This window comes from Pelodiscus sinensis, chromosome 1 (genome assembly GCF_052426305.1).
Source record: "Pelodiscus sinensis isolate ZL-2025 chromosome 1, ASM5242630v1, whole genome shotgun sequence".
Taxonomy (NCBI): Eukaryota; Metazoa; Chordata; order Testudines; family Trionychidae; genus Pelodiscus; species Pelodiscus sinensis.
The window spans coordinates 211,928,191-211,952,814 of NC_143052.1; the positions used below are offsets into that span (position 1 = coordinate 211,928,191).

A 24,624-nucleotide genomic window follows, 5' to 3' on the forward strand; every position below is an offset into this window, starting at 1 on the left:
TCAAAATAATACAGGAGGCCCTTCATTTGGAGAGCTGCAAGTTCTAGGGAAAATCTTTCTGAGGTGAGCCCTCCCAAAAAGAAGTTTTTAATAGACCAACATTTCCTTAAATGAGATTTATTTAAAATCTGTATTTTTGTTTCCAGCCATGTTACACAGTTCATTCAGCTGTCATTACATGTTATTATATAAATATACTTACAGATGAATTATGGGAGGAGAGCAAGTTATAATTTTTTAATTCCAGGGAAAACAAGTCATTTCATACACATGTGAGATTAAAGATTTAAGTTACCTGTAAACAAATGAGCGTGTGCATGTACTCACATACACCCAAACACAGAATAAACATCAGCACTGCAATAATTATTGCCCAAGGTGAATAAACTTTTTTGGTGACAGTGAGCAAAACATGATTAGTTGTTTCATTATTATTAAAAAAGGTAAGTAGATTTTGTGCCCGAGTTGGTAAATTTTAATGGCCTTTTGTAAGGCTAGATAAACTCAACTCAGTTAACTGAAAAGGAATGTGCCAGTTATTTTCTAACATGATACAAAGCATTTAAGACTTTGCAATTAAGAATTACCAGTATTCATATATGAAATACCAAAAAATGATACCAGAATATACTACAGATGATTAATCGATAAAAATATGATACTCCATATTAAGAAAATACATTAAACACAAACTGCAGTAATGATCAGTTACAAGTATACAGTTATGACATTTTTCAAGTAAGAGCTACCTGTTGTGTTTCTGAACACTAGACAGTACTTCTTCCATCTGATACAGATTTTTACATAGAAAAATATACGTTAATAGTTGTACTCCATCAAAATGAAACTTATTTTTCTTTTACATTTTTCAGTTCAATATATCCTGTAACTATATTGTTGCAACCTATATTTGAGGAGCAACTTCCTTCTAATCAGTCCACTGCAATACAGAGAAAACACAAAAATGGGATTTGACTTCCTTTTTAGCTTTCTGTGTCAGTGAAACAGTAAATGAAGAATCAAAAGAAGAATCAATGTTAAATTCCTTTGTGCAATATAAATTTCTTAAAATTAAAAATATCTCACAGCCTTCAGTTATTCCAGTCCATTTGCTTTTAACTGCATTCTTTCCAAGGAAACAAACAAAACACAAAGTCCAATAATAAGAGCAACATGTACAGTCAAAATAGCACTTTTCCTGTAGAGTAATGTATTGGCCTGGGTAGGATTACAAGACAATGAGACTGAACCAGTATGAGTAGCTAGTTGTTTAGTGGCCAGTTCAAGCTGAGTACTACCACAGTGAACAACATTCCCACTCTAGATCAAGTTTTAAGCAAAGCTCCCCATTCATCTCAGTCTCACTGGCTGTAAACCCTACTTCAAAGTACAGTAGACTTCTGATAATATGGCACTTTTGGGACCTAGGTAGTGCCGGATTATCGGCTATGCTGGAGTACAGGGAGGTACTATAAAGGAGCATACTCCCAATCCTCCCATCCCCCCCACCTTATGCTCGGGTCTCGGAGCTACCGGTACAGCCGCGTGTTCCTCAGCACCTGGAGGGAGACGTGTGCTGAGCGGCCGGCTTTTCAATGAGCTGGCTGGGACGCCATGCGCAACCCAATCGCACTCCCATCCCCTTCCCTCCCCCAGAGCCAAACACCTCCGCTCCCTGCTGTCACCCAATCCCCCTTCTCCCCCAACCTTATGTCCGGGTCCTGAAGCAGCTGTCTGTGCTCAGCGGCCGGCTGCTAGCATGTGCAAGCTGGATGCTGTGTGTGCTGGGGACCATGAGCGGAACAGCGCAGGCCATGATAGCGCATGCAACTCACAGTGGCCTGGCCATGAGAGCAGCTGACCTGAGCAGTTCCAGGTTCCAGTTGATGCCAGACTATCAGGAGTGCCAGACAACTGGATGCTGGACTATTGGAGTTTTACTGTACTTAGCTCATAATTAAATCAATCCCTACTTAGCAATCTTAGACCCATGAAATTAAGTATGTGCAAAGTTAAGCATACCTTTAAGTCCTTTGCTAAACTGTGATGGGTTTGAGCAGTGGCAGATATAGGGCAGGGCGAGTGGGGTGGCCGCCCCGGGCTCTGCACTTCAAGAAGCGCCGCGTCAAAGGAGGGCCTCGTGAAATTGTGCTGCCCTGGGCCCCGCAAAATCCTCATCTGCCCCTGGGTTTGTGCATGTACTGAAGTGCTTTGTTGAACTGGGGATTTAAAAGGTGATGGCAAAATCTGGCCCACTGAAATTAAAGGGGCTTTTTACACACTAAGGGTATGTCTACATAGCAACATTATTTTGAAATAACTTATTCTGTATCTACACAGCAGGCAGTTATTTCAAAATAATGTCGAAATACCATCAAGCTGGAGGACTTCTTACTCCAACTCCTGTAACCCTCAGGCTATGTCCAGACTACAAGCCTCTTTTGAAAGATTTTTTGAAAAAGCGAGCTGCTTTTTCAAAAGAGTCTAGAGTACTTTCGAAAAAAGGTGTTATTCCTCGTAAAATGAGATTTACCACGATCGAAAAAACGGTCGCTTTTTTTTATTTACTTTTGAAAGAACGTAGCTGCAGTCTAGACGCAGGGGAAGTTTTTTCAAAAAAAGGCTACTTTTTTCGAAAAAAAACCCTGTAGTCTAGAGACAACCTCATTGTACGAGGAGTAAGGAAAGTTGGAGGAAGACTGCTCTATTTCAAAATAAGCTATGCAATTGACGTAACTCAATTTGCGCAGTTTATTTCGAGTTAAGCCCTGCTGTGTAGATGCAACCTAAAGTATTACTCTGTATGCGTTAGGGTGTGTCTACTTGGCAATGCAAAGCACTCCAGAGTGCTGTGATTTGCAATGCACACTAACAGGTTGCAGTCTCACTGCCCCACGTAAACCCTGCTGGGGTTTAAGACTAAGTTAATATGAACTAGGTACCCTCTGGAGAGCACCAGAAGGATCTACACAGAGCAGTAAGATTGTAACATGACAGAGCACCTCACAAATCTCACCAAGGATGTAAAATCATATTTAAAATGTTAACTGGTTAAAATATATGTTTACCGGTTACCCCTTAACATCCTTATATCACAGCCTTTGCCACGCTGCACAGACAAGCCCAAAGGCTGGCCCAATTGATCCTTTCATAAACACTAGCCACAAGAAAATAAACTGAATTTATTTTCTTTTTAATTAAATGTAAAGGTGACCCATTAAGTGACCAATTAATTTTAGAGAAGTGGGACTCAATTCAGCAGAATATTAGCAGTACAGTTATAATAGACTTATCAGAGAACAGCTTTTTCTCTCTCTTTTTCTGCACCTCAGATAAGTAGTGTGTCTGTACAGATTAACACACGAATATCTGCAGTGAGGATAAATATTCATGTACAAAATAGTAAATTTAAAACTTTACCCAAATAATATTTGGAAACTGCCATAATGGCATTAGAGATTATATGTGAGAAGAAAACATTACAGCAACTTGAATACATACAAAGTAATCAGATGATTTTAAACTACTGAAGATAGTTTCATTGAATAACTAGTTTCATTGAATAACTAATTTGATCAGTTCTACTAAGTTAGGGTGAGTGCCACAAACAACATGTGTCAGAAGACAAACTAGAGAAATATGCAAGAGGTAAATTCAAAATATATGTACTCAAGACTGTCAAGCAAACTAACAAAAGCCCAGGTAAATGAACCTAGGGCATTATTGCTCACTTTGTCTAAAGAGAAAACATTTTTCATTGCAATCCATATGTGTTCCACATTTCTCTTAAATGTGCAGACTATACGGAGAAAATAGAGTAACATAGGAGTGGTCAAATACAGAGTAACACGCAGTTATCAGGACATACATGCAGCACTAAGAAAAAAACTCAATCGTCAGTTAAATATACAGAGGCTTCTATCACTTGGTCCATGTACATTTTGGAAGACAAAGCCACATGCCAACATATTTCATTTTAGCGATAACCATATTGTTTTTCTGCTCAGTTATGACTCAAGCTCAACTGAACATCTTCATCAGTATTCATTTTAATCAATCAAAGAAAAGCAACTCTTTTATAAAAGACAAACACCAATGAGGTACTGTATATCAATCCTACTGTATACATGGCAACAGAGGATATATCGTCAGAAACACACACACAAACACACACCCTTGCCAATCATTTCTGAATAATTCTGCATAGTATTATTTCAGCAATCACAATTCTTACTGGGAAACTAGAATTCCAAATTATTTTCAAGCTATTGCTGATGCACAAAATATTATCTTCAAAAATATTCTCAATGGTGCACATTACACACGTAATATTTCAAAGAACACAGACAATACATGGATGGTTTTTGTCATTTTTCCACATACCCATTTCTCAATTAACATTGGCATCACTGAAATTGACATTTCATCTACTTAGGCAGGACATATGCTTCCAACCTTATCAGCAGGTTGGGAGAGAAGGGTACTAAAGCATAGAATGCCTTGCTCCTTGTGAATACATGGCAGTAATTTACATGGTCTGGCACCAATTTAAAAAATGAGCGCACACTTCAGTTTTTCATGTTCCAAATTGGTACACCATCAAATTTAAATAAACAAACAAATGACCCAAATATGCACTGGTTGAATGGAGCATCTCATCATTATTCAAATTCTAAAACATAGCTTAAGTAGGCATCCCCTGCCCCTCAGTATTCAAGACTTCAGTGTCACATATATTCCTTCATTTTGGAATTTAAATTCACCAAGCGTTAGTCTTTTGCTTGTAACATTGTTTACATGTAATTTCTCCAGAATGATCACAGTGCTTTGAAAACAATATCAAAAGAGAAGAGTTCTTACTCTTTCAGCTTTTCCACAAATTATCTGCACAAGACTTTGCAGAGATAAATTAACATACAACTCCAATCACCAATCTTTCTTCCACTGTAATTTATAGTAAGTTATTCCTATCTCATACACAGCAAGTTTTCCAAGGCAATGGATTTCATTACTTTGTGTGTACCTGGAGGATTCATGGAAGTAATCAGATGCAGAAGTGTATCCAATATACTATCGGGCAGTCACCATCCAAAGTCCCAGTGCTACATTGGCAGCCAAAAGTGCACTGCCAACAAGCAAGATTAAAAACCCAACAAGCTCTCTGTTTTGTTTCTCTATAATCAGTGAAGTAAGAGTGGCTTCCAAGAAAGAGTTTAATATCCATTGACCATCAAGTGCAAAGCAGGGTACTGCATTGATAACTGCCAAGGCTCCTGACAGTGAAATTAAATATCTGGTTGAGATTAGCTAAGGAACACAACAGAAGATGTAAAGGCTGGCCATACTATGTCAAGAATAACGGTCCATGTAGCCCAGTATCCTTTCTTTCAACACTGACCCACACCAGATACTTCAGATGAACTAACAGAACAAGACAATTATTGTAATCCAGCTTCTGACAATCTGAGGTTTCGGAACCCTCAGAACACGGAGCTGTATCACCAACCTTGGCTAACAGCCCTTAATGAGCCTATCCTCTATCAACATATCCAGTTCTTTTTTGAACCAAGTTACACTTTTAGTCTTCCCTTGGCAAGGAGTTCCATGGGTTGATTGTATGTTGTGTATTTCCTTATGTTTGTTTTAAATGTGCTGCATTGCGTGACACCTAGGTCATATGGGTAAATAACACTTCCTTATTCACTGTCTCCACACACTTCATGATTTTATAGCCCTCTATCATATTCCTCTTTCCAAGCTGAAAAGTCCAAGTCTTTAAAATCTTTCCTCATATGGAAGCTGTTCCAAGCTTCTAATCATTAATTGTTGCTTTTCTCTCTACCTGTTTTTAAATTGGGTTAACCATAAGAGCACATAGTGGCAATGCCATGGATTTATATAGTGATATGACTATAGATAATAAAGACAGAAACTATTTATTTTCTAATGGTTCCTAATATTTTGTTAGCAATCTTGACTGCCACTACACCCTGAGTGGATGTTTTCAGAGAAATATCTACAGTGACTCCAAGATTTCTTTCTTGAGTGACAGCACCTACCTTAGACCCCATATTTTATATCTAGAGTTGGGATTATGCTTTCCATTAAAAGAAAAAAGTTTTTGATTTTTGTGAAAGAAGGGAGATACAGGATGTAGTCCCACCACACAGAATGGCAATCACAAATTAACACAGTAATTTTACATCATGACATGGTAGCACAGGGACTCCTAGCTTATAATTTCCTATAAAGGAAATGAGTGCTTGTTTGGGTATTGAAACAACCCTCATATCTCAAGATTGAGGTGAAAACCAAGGCATAGTGGTTAGCTAGAGATGGCAAGTTTGCACTACTATGCTTATCGCATCACTTGCACTGTGTCTCTTTAGAAGACTTTGGGCTAGCTAGTGTCTTAGACTGCAGAAAGATGCCTCCCAGAACTTGGGACTGAATGGGCGTATCTAGACTACGCGGAAGGATCGAAAGGGGATATGCAAATTCTGCAGAAATGTCCATATCTTCTTCCGATCGCACTTTCGAAAGTGGAGCTTTCAAAAGAAAGGGGGAGAAAATGAGTTATCATATATTGTTTCTTAGCTCATAGAACTGGTTCAGAAGCCATATAGCTCTGCTATATAGCAAATCATTTGTTCTGCCATTAGTATTTATATTTAGAAATGCTATAAGTTTCTTTTCATCAGAGCTCTAAAACCTCAACATCAAGAATCCAAATAAAAGTGACCAAAATTATTCTTACAAACATCAGGAAGCAAAGAGTTTCATTCTGAGTTAGGCATGTGAGAAAATAATGAATTTGGGGATGGGTCAGAGATCATGTCCTACAGATATGCTTCAGAACTTGATTTAGCATGCCGCAGAGTAAAAGCAGTCCTGTTTAAAACCTAATAATGATATCCACCTGAAATCTTGCTGGATCAGCAAATAGCAAACAATGTGTTTTTTGTTCTAAGAGAACACTTCAAAGGATACTTGCACATTGTCTCGATCACCACAGGCAGATCAATGCTTAGAAAGTTATGTCGTGGTACGAAACTGCTAAGACTCACTGAAACAAAAAGAACATGAATAAGCAATAAAGCTGCAAATGAAACTATATGGCATTTCAACAGACATAACATAATTAGTTTCAGATAAGCAGTGTATCATGGCAAATCTGATTTTTGTTTTCTACACTTCTTTCAGGATGAATAACTATCCTAAATATAGATTTTTTTTTAAAAAAAACCCTAAGTTGGCACAATCACTAAATTATCTGTCAGATGCAGTCACAATGATGGTTGGAAAAATCAACACACCACATTACACAATTAGTACTTTTACTATGCTTGTAATATCAGATCTGAAGCACATAATATGCTTTCAGACCCATCACAACTGAACATCTGTATTCCTAAAGAACATGTTGTGTAGTGTAAGCCTTGATTTGACTAACCTTATAATGACTATTGCAGCAAGAATGGCAGTTAAAGTTGCGTTATTATTTCCATTCTAATCACTCCCCTTGTTTTGAGGTCAGGTCTGCTAGTATCAGATAAGTAAGAGGTGCTGTTCTTTATGAAACTTTTCACAAAAATCTCTAGTGTGAATGGACTTATATCCACAAAAAAAGTCCCTTTGTCAGTTTTGCTTATTTTAATTCGGGAATTGTTTTAGATAATACTGGCAATAGAATTAAGATGCCTCTTGTAAGGTTGCCTACAAAAACTAGTTCTACCAATAGACTTCTTGTTGCACAGACCTGACCTTAGTTATTTATAACTTTTACTTTTCACTTTGGCAACCAAATCAGCTAGGCTGCTAAAGAATGATGAGGAGTTTTAAGAGATCAGGGAAATGTCTGAATTCTGTAGATGGTTGTTTCCGCCCTTTCAAGGACTAAGAAAAAGTGTCACTTTCTTATTTACCACAATTCCTTCTTATGAGTATTTAAAGCCACATGGACTTGACTTATTTTATTGACAAATGAGGGATGTTTTTAACCGTTTTTAATTCTTATTTTAAAATTTATGCAGCTAAGAGCGAGAGTGGGTCCTCCTGCACTATCACAAAATTGTTTAATGAGTTTCAATCAGTTACACCCATGCAACCTATAGCAGAAAATGCCTTGCTTTGAGCTCCAAACCTGCACTGTATAGTGCAAGGCCAGACTGCTGCACTTATGAAAGCCCCATTGAAGGCAATGGGGCTCCAGGAAGGTATAACAGCCCAGCTGCATGCTGCATAATGCAGGATATGAGTGCTAGCTTACATTATCTTATTACTGGTGCTTATATGATAAAGGGAAGGAGGCCTGTTTGAATTGGACCCCAAGCTGAGTTTACAGAAATGGGTTCAAACTGAACTCATTTGATAAGGAAACAGTAAATAATTAAACTCAATTATATTTTCATGAAGTAATTTCTCAATTCACTAGAACTACACTTTTGATCTTGAAGTACAGCAGCTATTTAGTTATTTCCTGATATTTCTGGAGTAGACAACAATAAAAATATTTTTGATGGAAATACCAGTTTAGTGGGAAATAGCCACTCCAACAGCAAGCATGGTAAAACACAACAGAACAATACCAGTTACTTGAAGAATACCTACAGTGTTTTGTATTTTTCAGTCAGACAGCCAAAGAAAGAGGCTTAAAATAATTATCACAAGCTATTCTTGGAGCTCTGCTAAATACAGAACAAAGTATCGGCAAACATAAAATTAAGTGTCAATGCCAAACACTGAAATCAATGCACCAAAGGTGGAAAAAGGACATCATATTCTGGATTTTCAGGATGTACTACAAACAATAAACAGTAAAAAATAGGATACAATAACATTTTAAAAATACTCAATAATATATGCACCAAACAAATAACCTCTTACCCTGCCAAATTCCAGGAGAAAAAACTAAAAAGGTTGCTAGATTAATTTAAAAAAAGAATGATTATGCAAACAGGGCCTTATTTTGCCATTGTTAATCAAGCTCAGAAGTATGTAACTCCAGCCATAATTCAGGAAAGTTTTTGAGCTTGTGTTTTCATCTACCCTTAGTTAGGAAAGCACTTTAGCAAGTGCTTCATTTTCTTTCTGAATAAGAATATTCTTTTAAAAGGGGTCATCATAAGAAAACCCATGATTTTCAATGGGATCTCTCTCTCTAGATCAGGGCTACTCATCACGCGGCCCACAGCCCATTTGTTTGTGGCCCGCAGGTGGGAGCCAAAACAAAAAAGTAGTCAATATAATGGTCTCCTGTTGATATGTGTTTTAGTAGTTAAATTCCTGGACTGTCATTGTTCATTAAAAGTGCTCTTATATGGGTGGAAATCGGGTAAATATTGCATTATTAACATCAACAGAACTGACTTATATGGAGCCTGTGTGTTGTGTAGTCTTGCCTTAATCTTTGTATTCATGCCCATCACTGTGAAAGAAGCTATTTGCATACATTTGCATGTACATGCAACCACACTTAAGTTGCAGGGCTTGGCATATGCTGTGGCATTGGGGGCTTCCAAAATTTAGTAGCCCTGCTCTAGATAGTCACTTTCGGCACAGCTCTGCCAATACATAGTGCACACTGTACCAGCCAGTAGTAGTCCTGGAATGCAGAGTGAATTTGGCATAAACCATGAAGGCATAATTTCTCCACTGCTTTCCTTTTGCTCCTGGAGAGAGAGCATAACCTATTACTTGCCTAAACCAGCCCGAAATTACTACCTATCTCATGCTCACTCGGCTACTTTGCTTCAGAACTTGCTGGCCAAAGTGAATGCCCGTTCTCTACTCACCTGCTTCTAGGGCAGGTGTGGGCAATAATTTTCACAGGGGGGGCCACTTACTCAATTTTGGTACATGGTTACAGGCTGGCTCCAGCCCCATACTTCATTGATTAGTCCGTTGGTCAATAAGCAGGGAAGCTGCAGTCAGATTAGCTCCTGGTCCCGGCAGCTAACCCTGCTGCGGCTCTGCAGCAGGGGGGGCCCGGTGTGAGCGGGAATCAGCTGGCCCAGCTCACGCTGGGTCCCCCCCACTGTGCTTCTGATTTTTAAATGTATTCAGAGCAGGTAGGCTCTGAATACATTTAAAAAGCAGAGTCACAGAGTCTGGGACTGATCATGAGTTGGAAATCAGCTGATTCCTGGCTCGTGCCCAGTCCCCGCTACTCCCCCGCTTTTAAGCCAGCTCCCCCCAGCACCGGCTACTGCTCCTTCCCCTTCCTCTTGTTGCCTAGCAGAGGCAGCAATGGTACAGGGGGGAGGGAAGCAACTAGTCAACTACATCCCTACTAGGGACTAGATCCCCCCCCAGTTGTGCGGACCAAAGGCTTTGAATTAAAACAACAAAGGGCTCCTGGCTCTGCCACTACTATGTTGCCTGGCAGTCTCCTGGAATTGCTGCGTCTATTTAAAAGGTTCATGGCTCTGGCCTCTTCCAGGATAGTACCACAACCATGAACCGTTTAAATAGTATCCTGCTGCCTGAGCCACCAACTGGAAATCTTGTGGCACAGGCAGCAGGATATAAATAAAAGGTGGCCAGACACAGTCTGAGAGCCAGATCAAAGTGTTAGGCAGGCTGGATCCAGCCCTCGGGCTGCATCTTGCCCTGCCCTGTTCTAGGATGTAATACACTTGCTCCCATGTGCCTGGACTCAAAACCTGAATAGCTTGCATTGGAACATGTCAGAATCAACTCCAGAGTAAGGAACTATTTAACCTTACTAAAATTGGCAGAATTTGGCCCATGTTGTTTACAGACTGGTTAGAGTTGGTAATGTAGGGGCAGTTTGGGTTCTTTTTACTCATGATACCATAACCCATTAGTTGTCTTATATATTTTAACAGGATTCATTAACTACGGAACTACTCAACATGAGTAAGGTGGCAAAACTGAGCTTTTATATAGTTACAAGGAAGACTTGTAGCAACATGTGAGTACTGGTCAGGGTTTAAAGGAATAATTGTGAATATTCCAATCCAGGGGCTGGTATAAGACTCTCTAAAGACTTTTGCTAGAGCCTTGAAGAGTTCATACATTGAAAAATGCACAAATGGGACATGTTAGGACGAGTGAGATCTGTTGAAGCATCCCTTTCATGCTTTTTATGAATAACTCAATTTTATTTTCGGTAAAAATTATTTTACTTTGCACTGTGCACGTTTCACTGTTATTTCTAATTACTCCAGCATCTCCACTGTCTGTAAGAAGGAAAGGAATGGAACTAGCAAGGGATTCAGCACAAATCAAGCAGACTGGCAAGCCCTCCAAAAACTGTATTGAAGCAGCCTGCCAAAGCTAACTGTGCCATAGCCTTTTAATTTAAATATTCTCATGAACAATACAAACCTGTATACTGAAGATGCATTGGATGTCCTACAAACAGCATATCAACATGGGGTGGATGTTTCACTCTGATTAATCTTGTCTGATTTTCTAAAGAAGGAGTCACACACAAACGTGGAACAAAATCCTTCTGGCAATCCATATTGGTTCGACAGACTTGGCTGGCCTCAATAGCTTTTCGTGCTGGCAGACAGGCAAACTGCAAAGGGCATTTTCAATAATTATCAAATTGAGAGTATTTTACAACAGACCACAAACTACTGTTCTGCATGTTTCCTTTTAAAATAGAAGAAGCTGATCTGTATCCCTGATTTGCAGCCAGGATGTGAAGAACACTGTTCTAATCCTTTTAGTTTTGATGCACCCAGCAGAGCCTCGATATGCTAACACACAGGTGCACACATATTCAGCCTAGCATTCCGCCATTAAGACATGGGGGTGGAGAGCCATATGCACCAAAATTGTATAGAAGCAAGTTTACTATAATTATATACACACACATTATGAGAAAATCTAAACATAGGAGGGACAGAATGGCACTACCAATTGGGAATGAGCAGGCCCACAGAAAATACACCTCACTATACTAGGGCATGGAGCTAACGTCTGTTTATGGGGGTTGGGATTTTATAGCCATGGTATCTGCAAATTAAAGCTTTTGTTAAAAGAAAACCCCTAAAATGTAATATGCCTGGCACTTATGACTGCAAAGTTTAGATCATTCTGAACACAATGCTGCCTTCCTGAGTTTGCTTATGCTCACCCACAATGTTGCCTTCCTGAGTCTGCTTACCACAATCACTCCCCTCTGCAGTTTGGGATCTTCTCACCCACTTACCATAGGCCAGAAGCAAACAATCTTTTCTCTTCATCTCTGCCTAGAAGCTTATGGTGGCTTGCTTCTTGTTTCTCAGAGCAAGCTGGGGAACAATTTATCCTCTACTGTCCCTGCTCATGGAAGGGAGGGTATCAGGGGTTTTCAGTCAACAGCCACACTTGCAGTACAGGGATCCAACCACTGCACAACATGGTTGTGCCTGTCTCTCCACATTAACCTCAATCTAGGCTCCTCCCAATGCCAGTCTACATCATGATGGCTGGGAGCAAACATTCAGAAGTCCTCTGCTGTTGCTGTGTAGTTCTGCACGTAGCAGTTAACTTCTTCTTTTTTAAACTCACCCTGTGCAGTAACGGTGGTTCTTCGAGATGTATGTCCCTGTGGGTGCGCTACTCAGGTCTTCACGAGGCATACCAGAGCAGTTGACAAAGACTTCCCTTGTCGACCGCGGCGCATCTAGACTGCCCTGCTGTGCCGATCAGCTGATCATCGGCACAGGAAGGTGGCCATTTTGACGTAAATGATCGCCGCTTCATTTTGCTATGTCTAGTAAACTCATCTACATGGCTCCGTCAACAGAGCTGTGTAGTCTAGACATACCCTTGCAGATGTGCAGTGTTGCAAAGAGGTCTATGGTCGGGAAGCCCCATTTGTGGAAGATTGTGAGAAGGACGTTGGTACTGATCTTCCATTCATGCTGATCTGAGAAATGTCTGCTCAGTCTGTCAGCCCTGATGTTCTGTTCTCCTGGAATGTACATTGTCATTGGCGTTACGTTGATGCACCAATTCCAAAATTTGACTGCCTTGGCACATAGAGAGTGTGATCGGGCACTCCGGTTACTGGGACACACTGGCACAGCACTGCTGTTACCTATGCTTTCTGGTGGATCCTGAAAGAACTGCTGAACTTGCACCACCGCTATCGAAACATATGGCACCTTTCAAAACATTTTTTCAATGGGGCTCCTACATTTTCATAGAAATTAGTGTACAATCTCCATGGGGCACTTAAAAATCTTGTAGAATGTGGAGAAATATTAAGGTAGAGGAAGAGGAGAGAAATGGGGTGTTGATCCTGCAAGGTGCTGAGCACTCTGGGCCTTGATATAGCCCAGCACTTCTTACCTTTAGGCATGTGTGCAGACCACTGACTTCAGCTGTTGAATGCTGAGCATGTATTCAAATATTTTGCTGCTTGAGGGCCTAAAGTGCTGAACAATTCCCCCTTGCCCTTGAGAGCTGCTGTTAGTCTCGTGTCTGCTTATATTTTACCTGTGACTATTGTGCCTTTACAGCATAAAAATATGGGTGAGCATAAGCAAAGAGAGAAAGAACAGTCTCATCGCTAAAGGCACGTGACCAGGACTGGAATCTGATTCTAGATCTAACACACTCTTCTTGTGTGACTTTAGGAAAGTGGCTTTCAATCCACTGCTTGCTTGCAGCCCAATTAGCACATAGCGCCAGCTTATGTGACATCTCAAGGGCCATACATGTAGCATATAGATTGTGTGGATGCATCCCATGTAACACACAGAGAATTGCATATGTAGCCCACAATGGTAAATAGGCTGAGAACCACTGCCTCTAAATCACACAACCATACAGTCTCTTAGTTTCCTCAGGAGGAAAAAAAGATCATGAATGTTTGCCTATCTCTTACAGATGTCGTAAAACTTAAAGCACTCAAAAGATATTAATTAGTTAACACGGTTTAGATAGAAGATGCTATACACTGTACCGTAAAATTATGTGCACATTTGTTATATCAGTCTGAACATTAGCTAAAGGATCTTACCAAGTGGCTGTCCAAGTTATTGCTGTATGAAAAGCAAACATCTGTGAGACTGCTGTTACTACAACATTCAATAGTGCCGTCAAGTCTTCTGTAGACTAAAGAAGAACACAACCAATTAATTTTTAGACAATCACAGAATGATTTTTGTAATAAATCACAAAAATACATACTTCTCTGAATAAAATCCAATGATCATTTCTGTAGCCTGCTGCATGAATTATAATAAATCAAGTCTCAGGGAAGTAGCCATGCTAGTCTGTATCTGCAAAAACAATGAGGAGACCAGTAGCACTTTAAAGACCAACAGATTTATTAGGGCATAAGCTTTCATGGATAAAAACCACTATGTCAGATACTTGCCTGATGAAGTGGTTTTACTCATGAAAGCTTATGCCCTAATAAATCTGTTGATCTTTAAGATGCCACAGGACTCCTTGTTTTTATAATAATTCAGAGACCCTGACTTGGATGTCTGCCATAGTTGTAAATGAGTTTTTTCATCCTAAGAAGATCATCAGACTGCAGCCATTTCCCCCTCAGGCTGATCTTATCACCCTACTACATACACTACAACAATTTATTGAATACTGCCACAAAACAGTTTGATCTGTTGCCTGCAGCTGGCACCAATGGTGAGCAGAGGGATTTGGTTACCTTCTGTTGCATTCCCTTCACTAGCTGTGGGAATGAGCAAACTTCAAAATATAGTTTTTAAAAAAAATAAAAAGTCTTTAATGGAGTCGATCCCTCATAAATCTATGAGTAGCAGTACCTGGTTCAGCTAAAAGTGTATTTTTAAAATTGGTTTAATTAAACTAATGCAAAATCCAGTTTTAAACCTACATAACAGTGCCCATGTAAGAGATTGTACTAGTATTTTTCAAGTAGTGTAACTTTGGTATACAGACAAGACTTGAGCAGCCTGTATTCTATACCACTATATGTTCTGAGGTCCCACAGCACAGAATTCCAGTGCCTGAGGCTTGCAGGTGCAGAAGTGGTACTATACATCTTTTCTGGCTGTAGCCTTAGGGTACGGCAATTATATACTTTTGAAGAGTGGCTGAACATGAAATTAGCTCCTTTACAAAATACATTTTAGAGTATTTTTATTTCAGAAGGTCTTTGGCACGCTGATTTCTTTATGACTGTATACCTATTTTAGTTTTTATTCTATATTTGTTTTACAGAATAAAGTGCCTAAGGTCTATCTGCAATATAGGCTCATTATAAACACAATGTATTAACAGAAAGAATGCAGAGATGTGAACCACTTAGATCACTGTTTCCCAACCTTTTCCAGATGGGGACCCATTTTGACAATTCAGGAAGACTTGGTGACCCAAGGCAATTCAAAAATGGGGGGAGGAGAGGGGGCATAGCCACCTGGGGAGACACTTGGCGACCCTTTTGAAATGCAATGGCTACCCATATTTGGGTCCCGACCCATAGGTTGGGAAACCCTGATTTAGATGCTGACAAACAACAGCTACTGCCATTTGAACGAGGGATGTTAAAATGTATTTCATTAAGTAACTATGTAACCGCTGAAATTTCAGCAGTTACATGTGAGGCAGTAGTTGGCTCCTCGGGAGCCAGGTTTCCCATGCATTCCAGGAGCCTGCATGTAACCGTGAACGTTAACTGATAAGCCTAGATTCAATGGTTGACCGTGTACACCAGGGGTGAGGAACCTTTTTTGGGTTTGGGGTAAGGATGTTTAGACGTGGGTAATTCACTAATTGTGTAAATCGATAAAATTTTTATCGACTACACAATCAGTTGATAAGGGAAGGCTTCCTCAGTCCCAGCTTGCACCGGAGCCAGGAGTCACCCTGCTGTGACTCTACAATTTAAACGCAGTAAAAGCCAAGCACACAGACAGCTCTACTCCTACTACTTTTCAATTGCAGAGGTGCAGCACCAGGTTCAGCAGCAGTTAAAAGGGCTTGCATGTGGCTCCCAGGGAATGTGCTAGCAGCTCTCGAGGAGCAGTTACATGCGGGGTGGCAGTCAGCCCCTGTTCACAACAGGTCGGGCTGGCCACTGGCAAAGGCTGCTCCAGTAGCAGCCCCTGTTTGCAGCCAGCCCCAGCCACTGCAGGCAGAAGTTGCTTTGTGGCAGCAGCCCCCGTCCATGGGGGGTGGGATCCCAGCTCTACGCTGGGACCTCCCATGGTCAAGGACTGCTGCCCAAGCAGCCTCCCCTGATCTCCGTCCCCCTGCACTGCTGTTTCTGATTGAGGTAGCAGCACAAGGATGTGGAGAGGGAGCAAGAGGCACTGCGGTGGCAGAACTGGTGGGAACTAGCTTTTAAGCTGGCTCCTGATTCCTCCTTACTGCCTCTGATAAAGAGGCAGCAACGGGGAGAGAGGGGGAAGCGAGTAGTTGAGTAGTTGACTCGACTAGTTGCTTTCATCCCTAGTTGGGAGCCACTAACACAGAGAGATATCAGTTTGGGGCCACACAAAGGTGTGAGAAGAAAAAAACAAAACAAAAAACAGCCCCCACTGATGTCCCAGAAACAACCCTTCCCAGCCTGTGGTCACCCCTTCCTCCCTTTTCTAGGTGCTCCATACAGAGAAGGGGCTCAGGGGCTGGGCTTCCCTTCCCTCACACTCTTGCGAGTGGCTCTCCGTTCCCTCTCCTCCCAGTCCCCATGCCTCTGTAACTGCTGCAGCCTGGGCAGAGGGGAAGCTGGCTCCACTATGGCCTCCCCTTTCTCCCAAAAGGCATCCCATATGGCAAAGGGGCTCGGAGGCTTCCCTACCACCCTGTAGACGGAATTTCTCTTCTCCCTACCCTCCCGGTCCTGCCCACCTCCTTACTAAGGATGTTAAATATTGATTAATTTACTAGTTGACTAGTCGATGGACATCCCATCGACTAGTCAATAGGCACTTCCGCCTTCCTTCTTTGAAATGTATAAGAGCCACAGTGGGGGTTCTTGTGCATTTCAAAGTTGGAACTTTGCATACAGCCTGAAGTCCCTCTGCGTGCAGCAGGAAGTCCTGATGACTCCAGGCTCTATGCGGGCGCTTCCGCTTTGCCTAACAGCCACAGGAAAGACGCAACCCTAAATAGAAGCAGTTGAAAGGGCTTGTGTGTCCCTGGCTCCCAGGTAACAAGCAAGTGTGAGGCCGGAGCTGCAAGCCCTTTCAATTGATTCTATTTTAAGGGCTTGCACCAGCCAGGTGGCTGCCAGGCAACACAGCTGCCCAGGAGGCGTGAGCCCTTTAAATAGAAACAGTTAAAAGGGCTCACACATTGCTCCCAGGGAACGTGCTAGCAGTGGGGAAGGAGCTGCGAATCCTTTTAACTGCTTCTAGTTAAAAGGCTTGGACGAGTCCTTTATATAGAAACAATTAAAAGGGCTTGAGGCTCCGGCGCCACTAGCACATTGCCTGAGAGCCAGAGACACGTGAGCCCTTTCAACTGCTTCTATTTAAAGCAGCTTCAACTGCTTCTCGTGCAGAGAAGGCACGAGTCCTTTAAATAGAAGCAGTTGAAAAGCGCTCACATGGCTCCACCTCCCAAGCAACATGCTGGGGGCGGGACCTGGAACAGCCATGTGGGGTGGATCAAAGCCCTGGGCAGGCCGGATCCAGCCCACTGAGTGCCTTTTTCCCACCCCTGTTTTAAAATCAACTCTGGCATGCCAGGCTGAAGGGTTAAAAAATATGTAGTTTTATTACCACTTGTCTCTGAATTTACATTCCTTTATTTATCTTTGGCTGTATCTAGACTGCATCTCTCTGTCGACAGAGAGCTGTAGATTAGGCACGTCGAAATTGCTAATGAAGCAGGGATTTAAATATCCCCCGCATCATTAGCATAAACATGGCCGCCGCTTTTTTTCAAAACGGAGCTTTTTCGGAAAAAAAAAAGGCAGTCTAGACGCATATCTGTCGAAAATAAGCCCTTTTTGATCTGTCTACCTAGACACAGCCTTAGGTAGACTGGGATCTATAAACTTCTGAGCATTCCTTCGTCCTTGCTCTCCCTACATAGCTAAGGGCATGTGGCAAGGCTGCCCCAGCCTCCTTCAGAGAAAGTGAGTCAAACTATTGGTTTGTCTAAATGCTTGTGATCTGACCAATAGCATCAGTCTGAGATATATATACACTTTTAGATATACATAATAGGAAAAGAGATTAATAGATTATAAAGATAGAAGGAACCACTCTGACCAGAATTAGCATTCTGAATGTCGTATGAAGTGCAGTGCACATCAAAAACACGTCAACATGTATTTAAACCTGCCTGGCTTTCCTGTTTACTTCCAAGTATAATGCAAAAGTTTATGATCTTTAAAGCTCAAATCGTTTAGAAATTGGTTAACTGAAACACTGCCAATCTCTCTATACTGAGCTGGGGCAGTTAAGAATGGCTGCAAAGTGACTGCTGTCCAGTCTTAAAGTTAAAGCAAACTTCCTGAGGCTGCTATAGGAGGATTTGCACATCTATGGAATTCAATCCCCACCACAATTTCCTTAAACTAATCCCTAAAAAGTTCCTGGGCATCATGCAAGACATGATTTAGTCTATGTTTACTTTAGCTTGATTTTTAATTTTTTTATTTACTTTAATTTTGCCTCTCCTACTTTTACTTAATTCTTCATTAAGGGCCAAGCTCTTACAGTAAAAGACACTCTAATGTGAACAAAACCTGAAAGGAATAGAAGACTAACCTCTAGATGGAACATCCAGATTCAAGAATAGAAATAATTCCCAATTCACAGAGATTGGGGAAAAAAATTAAAGCAACCCTCACCATCGGGGGATGATTTACAGTAGCAATCATAATTCAGAGTATTGTTACCTTACACCCCACATACTTTCACAGCATTAATGTTTTCCCACAAAATTAGTCAAAGCAAGAAGCCAACCTAGGAATTCACTACTGCAGAGGGTCCCCAAAATGAACACTTCAGCTGGATAATTTTATTACAGGAAGTCTGCAATTTAGGAATGAGTTGTGTTCCAAAGTTCCTTTGTAAACTGGTTGTTTGGAACTCAGAACGCATTTTCTCATAGGCTGTGTCAAGACTGCAGGGTTTTTTCGAAAAAAGTAGCCTTTTTTCGAAAAAACGTCACCTGCATCTAGACTGCAGCCGCGTTTTCGAAATTAAATCGAAAGAACGCGGCTTTTCTTTCAACGGCGGTACTCCTCATTTCACGAGGAAGAACGCCATTTCACGAGGAAGAAAGTGCTCTTTCGAAAAAAGGCGTTATTGAACGCAAACAGGGCTTTTTCGAAAGAGAGCATTCAGACTGCCTGGGTGCTCTCTTTCGAAAAAGCGACTTGCTTTTTCGAAAGTACTGCTTGCAGTCTAGACGCTCTTTTGAAAGAGGCTTGCAGTCTAGACGTAGCCATAGAAACAATGTTGTAAATGGTAGCGGGGTCCCAGGCTAGCCCACAAAAACCTATTTAAGCCATAATGTAGCTGAAATGCTATATATTAGCAATGACAAAATAGTACAAATGTTGGTTTTTTTTAACATTGAATACTGGTACTTGAGGAAAGGCAGATTTAATTAGAGAATGAGGAGCAGTGTTCCCTCATTCTCCCTGCACAGCTTCACAGGGGATTAATCAGCCCCACTCAGTCAGTCAGCTCCATACATGGAGCCGCTGAGCCTCTGACTGGGTTTGACAGGGCTTGACAAATACACTCGCCCGTGGAGAGTAGATTTTACCAGCTGGCAAGTGCAGGGGCAGACGGGCCCGGTGGGCCGTTGTGACGGGCTGGCCGAAGCCCACACTCTTGGCGGCGCAGCCCCATCCGATCCGCCGGTCAGGAAGGGAACGGGGGCAGAGGGTGGGTATCAGGGAAAAAGGGGGCAGGGGCAGTGAGAGAAGGGGGAGGCACCAGGAGGGTGCAGGTGCCAGGGAATTCTTGGGTGAAGTAGAAGGGCAGACACCTGCAGGGGAGGGACCAGCACCAGAGGAGAGAGGCAGGACAGGTGTGTAGAGGGAGGTGTTAGGGGAGAGGATGAGGAGGGGTAGCTCACACGATCAGAGTGGGGCTATTGGAGGAGTGGGCACAGGGGGGAGAGAAGGGCTGCTGGGGGGGGGGCAGATCTCAGGAAGGCTGAGGGCAGTGAGAAGGGCAGGAGTCAGGACATCAGAGAAGGGTGAGGGGTTGGGGGGCAGTAGGCACCAGGGGAGCTGATGGAGCAAGTGGAGGAGACATGGCAGCAGAGGGAAAAGGTAGAGGTTTAAGATATTTATTAATAACCTGGGTGATATTTATTAATAATTTATTAGTAATTACTGTTCTTATTCTTATTAGGAATTTATGCCATTAAAAAACACTTTGGGGGTTGGGGGTGGTGAGTCCCCTTTTTCGTCTGGCGAGTAGGGTTTTCTATAATTTGTGGAGTCCTGCTGATTAGTCATCTGTAAAGCCGCAGCTTAGAGGGAACACTGATGAGGAAGTAGGTGGAGATTTTGACAGGGACTTCTGGGAATTCCTTGAACAACCCTCCCTGCCACTGCACCCAGCACCCGCTCACCAGAAGGAGTGGCCATTGTGCAGCCAGCGGCTGTAGAGAAGCAGCAGTGTCCAATGCAAAGTGTTGCTTCTCTCCTGCCGCCGGCTGCACAGCTGACCCTGCTCCTCTGGTGTCCTCCGGTTAGCACTTGTGCTGCTCACCACTACCTCGACTGCTCCCCTGAACAGCAAATGAACTTTCGTTTGTATGCACGGATGTTTGTAAGTCAGATGATTGTAATTCGGGGAAGGTCTGTACTGGCAACAACTGTACATGCAATCTCACAAAGAGATAATCAAATCTCATTCATCATGCCATAAACTAAAATGACCAGAAGATAAGAATTAATTATTCTTTCACTTTCTTAACTACAATATTTTACAAAAAAACAAACAAAAAAAAAAAAACTGCGTACTGGTCAATGCCAAAGACAGGATATAAGACCTGAGGAACCAATATTCTGACCTGTTAACAAGTCCTAAATCAAACATAATCTTTAAGAGCTGATGAAATTATAATAGACAATACTTATCAGGAACATGTAAAGGCACATTTATAAGGATTGTATAAATAACCATACCCCTGGCTGGGAAGCTTAACTGATGTAGGGTGGCTGCATTTATGCAGTACCCAATTTGTGACTTCTGCAAGATCTCTCCAAGGCAGGAATTCCAGTCTTCCACACCACGAATGGAGCAATCTTGTACGTTAGTTACCAGGTCCCCTACAAAGAGACCCCTGGGTCCATTGGCGGGAGAATCCTGCAAAAGGAAAATGGAGGACACTACCATTCTTAATAATGCTGGGATTAGTTCATAGTTCTCCTAAACGTCCAACAGACACTTAAGTTAATAAACTATTTTTTGAAGAAACAGATTTTATTAGCTATGATTATTTTAATCTTAGGCAGGGCACTAGGAAAACAAACTTTTCCATAGAGAACATCTCAAATCACATACAAGTAAACTTCAATTATCCAAATCTCTCAAGGGATAGCTGAAATTCTCAGACAATTAGTTTCATTTAAATATTTTGTTTGTTTTGGCTCATTTCAGGTTTGAAGCATTAGATTCAATCTCTTAAGAGTTTCAAGTCATCAGAGCTCACCTATACATCTGGGGGGTGGAGTCATAATGCTGGAGCACACTAGAAATCCACCCTTTCTCTTTCCACACAGGACCTGTTATGCCAGCTCCCCTGCTTTTTTTAATCCTAGAAAGATTTGATGCCTGTCACTTCTGCCTATCAACCATGCTCACAAGCTGCCTCCCATTGTGCTCCTGTTGACCCAGAAAGCAAAGAATCAGCTTCACCGATCTCTCACATTACAGGGGCACTGGATCACAGAGTCAGTTTTCCTCTCTCATTAGCTGGGACTGACTTCAGTTTAATTTAACAAAACTAAGGCTGTAAGTTCATTCATCAAGATTTTAATAATATTATTGAAAATCAGCATAATCAGACTGTATTGTAAACAAGACTGTCCTGTGATAGTGAATGTTATATACAATTATCTTGCTACACAGACAATTAAGCAAAAGAAAAACTTCATTAAGTGTTAAGGCTATAGAATCCAAAAGTTTACTGATCTCAGAAAGAAAATACAGGCAGTCCCTAGGTTACGTACAAGATAGGGACTGTAGGTTTGTTCTTAAGTTGAATTTGTACGTAAGTCGGAACTGGCGTCCAGATTCAGCCGCTGCTGAAACTGACCAGCGCTGACTGCAGGAAGCCCGCGGCAGAGTTTCTCTGCCCCGGGCTTCCTGGAATCAGCCACTGATCAGTTTCAACAGCAGCTGAATCTGGATGCCTGGGACAGAGCAGCTGGGGCGCTGCCGGGTAGGTCCCCGCAGCGCCGCACGTCGGCGCTGCAGGGACCAACCCGGCAGCACCCCAGCTGCTCTACCCCAGGTGTCCCCAAGTCAGCTGCTGCTGAAACTGATCAGCGGCTGATTCCAGGAAGCCCGGGGCAGAGCAACTCTGCCTCGGGCTTCCTGCAGTCAGCGCTGGTCAGTTTCAGCAGCGGCTGAATCAGGACGCCTGGGGCAGAGCAGCTGGGGTGCTGCTGTGTTGGTCCAGTAGCGCCGCTCCTTGGCGCTACTGGACCAACCCAGCAGCACCCCAGCTGCTCTGCCCCAGGCGTCCTGATTCAGCCGCTGCTGAAACTGACCAGCAGCGGCTGATTCAGGACACCTGGGGCAGAGTGGCTGGGGTGCTGCCTGGTTGGTCCAGTAGCACCAAGGAGCGGCGCTGCGGGACCAACCGGCAGCGCCCCAGCTGCTCTGCCCCAGGCGTCCGCGAGAAAAGCCTGGTCTGCTGGGGGGCGGGGGCGGGGCGCACTAGCTGCACCCTCTCCCCCCCCCCAGCAGACCAGGGAGACGCGGGCGGCGGGACCGAGACGCGCCGCGATCCCGCCGCCCAGGTCCTCCGCATCTTTGCTCCGTGTCTCCCTGGTCTGCTGGGGGGGGTTCCCCCCAGCAGACCAGGGAGACGCGGAGCAGCTTTTCTTGCCCCGGAGGACGCGGCCGGCGGGACCACGGAGCGTCTGGGCAGTCCCGCCGCCCGCGTCCTCCGGGGCAAGAAAAGCCCCGTTCGTAAGTACGGATCCGACGTAAGTGGGATCTGCGTAACCCAGGGACTGCCTGTACACAGTTACAGTAAATAAATAAAATACTTCATTCATTATTAAAATAAGTTTAAGATTAAAATAAAACAAATGAAAAATAGGCAAGTCAACCTGTAAAATTCACCACTAACATTTTTAATTCATCAACATATAATTTCTTACTCATATGTACTTTGTGTTGCTCTAAGTAAAATAATTAGTTATTTGAAGTGATAATAAAACACATGTAGAAAATTATATTAACTTGGTAGTTAAACAACAGTCTTTACAGACTATTTCTTCTTGTTGTTTGAATTATCAGGAGGGTAGGATTTCCAAGAGACAAAGGGACTTAACAGCATGAGTGCAAATGACAGTGATTGGGATTTGTGCTTCTAATTCACTTGCTATTCTATCAAAAAATGTTTATGGTCCTATACTGATATATTTTTTTAAATGCTAGTTCTGTGATTTAATGAAGTATGTTTGTCAATATGATTTCCTTAAGCAACCTTAACTAAAGCAACATTCTTTTCAAATGCTAGAAGAATTTTTATGCTGTTCATACAGTGATCAAATTTTAGCCACTGAAATGTTTCAGATAACGTATCATATAATAAATCACTGAAGACCTATTCATACCTCTGTGACTTCAGTGACAAGTGCCCCAACGCCTGTGTAGTAAAATGGGAAAAGAATTGCTGGCAGCAGAAACAGAACTAGGAGACTTGCAACACCAAGAACAAAATTATGCCAGACACCTAGAAAAAGAATAAAAAAATATTAACCTTCTATGGAAACATTGGTATAGGTAACTAATAAAACAAACATTTCTGAACTGTAAATAATCACAGTATCTTTCCAACTAACTTCCTGAAATAACCACAGATAGAGAAGAACATGATCACCCTGCTGATTTATGGTTAAAGGCCTCCATCATGCATACATGAGCAATAGGGATGTCGGCGGTTAATCAATAAACACCATTCTTACCAGTTAACCAGGAGCCTGGCCTGGCTGTGCAGCCTCTGCCCATGGCAGGCCCGGAGCAGCCCATCATACAGCGAGGGTACTCCACCCCAGCTGGAACAGCCCTCACCCACAGCAGAGGGCTGCTCCAGCCCATCCACAGCAGCTTCCACTCATTCAGCTTCCACTCATTCCTGTTTAACCAGTTAACTGATTAAACTTTAGACCCCTAGTGAGCACATGAATTACTTTGTCAACATGAGTAGCTCATTGATCTCAATGGGACTATTCATATTCATAAAGTTAGTCAAGTGTTTAAGTCTTTACAGTATTGGTGCCAAAGCAAATACTTTTTTGGTTGTGCAGCCTTAGAGTCTATAAAAAAACCCAGCAAGCCACATAAAATTCACACCTTCATGTAATTCAAATCAAATAGATAGGAACTGGAATGGTTTAATTTTTAATAAACTGATAAACAACTGCGATGATTTTTCTTTATGCAGCAGTACCATATATATTCAGTAAGGGAAAAGATTACCAGACTCCCAAAAATCAAGTTACGCTAA

At 42.2% G+C, this 24,624-nt stretch overlaps 1 protein-coding gene across 4 annotated transcripts in view; it reads right to left on the reverse strand.

Moving 5' to 3' along the window:
• Positions 1 to 209: 209 nt before the first annotated feature.
• Positions 210 to 24,624, reverse strand: part of MBTPS2 (membrane bound transcription factor peptidase, site 2) — a 45,456-nt gene continuing 21,041 nt past the window's right edge. For all 4 annotated transcript variants that reach the window (XM_006128756.5, XM_006128758.5, XM_025187583.3 and 1 more), the window contains 6 exons: positions 23,732 to 23,850; positions 21,065 to 21,245; positions 13,988 to 14,082; positions 11,353 to 11,548; positions 6,991 to 7,066; positions 210 to 5,293 (listed from right to left, as the gene is read on the reverse strand). In XM_006128756.5, coding sequence (XP_006128818.2) covers positions 5,071 to 5,293; positions 6,991 to 7,066; positions 11,353 to 11,548; positions 13,988 to 14,082; positions 21,065 to 21,245; positions 23,732 to 23,850 — 890 coding nt within the window. In that variant the 3' untranslated portion in view covers positions 210 to 5,070. The remainder of the gene's footprint in view (positions 5,294 to 6,990; positions 7,067 to 11,352; positions 11,549 to 13,987; positions 14,083 to 21,064; positions 21,246 to 23,731; positions 23,851 to 24,624) is intronic.